Below are 342 nucleotides of genomic sequence, written 5' to 3' on the forward strand. Positions count from 1 at the left end.
CCCTTCATCTTTTTCCACCAAATTTTTCACTATGTGGTTCTCGACCATCTTTTTCTCCGCAATGATCCTAGCCAATTCTGAAATATCAGATTTCCCAGATGCCAAATAAGGTTCAATTTTGCTTAAGACCAAACCATTATTGGTGGGGATATCATTTTCTCCACGTTTGGATCCATTACAACTTTTCGTACATATTGTCACAGCCTTAGGTCCAACATTCCCCCTAATGTGTGTAACACATTTCCATATTAGCGCTGAAATTATTTCAAAATATTTATTCATTAGGACATTATTATTATTAGATGTGGCTTTGACCAAATGGTGAAGTTGTTTAGAAGTGAT

At 35.7% G+C, this 342-nt stretch overlaps 1 protein-coding gene across 1 annotated transcript in view; it reads right to left on the minus strand.

Moving 5' to 3' along the window:
- Window positions 1-342, minus strand: part of LOC107460967 (protein ECERIFERUM 2) — a 4,493-nt gene that overhangs the window by 598 nt on the left and 3,553 nt on the right. Inside the window, exon 3 of the mRNA XM_021128866.2 lies at window positions 1-342. This exon is cut by the window's left edge and continues 598 nt beyond it. Coding sequence (XP_020984525.2) covers window positions 1-342 — 342 coding nt within the window.

This window comes from Arachis duranensis, chromosome 8, assembly GCF_000817695.3.
Source record: "Arachis duranensis cultivar V14167 chromosome 8, aradu.V14167.gnm2.J7QH, whole genome shotgun sequence".
NCBI lineage: Eukaryota > Viridiplantae > Streptophyta > Magnoliopsida > Fabales > Fabaceae > Arachis > Arachis duranensis.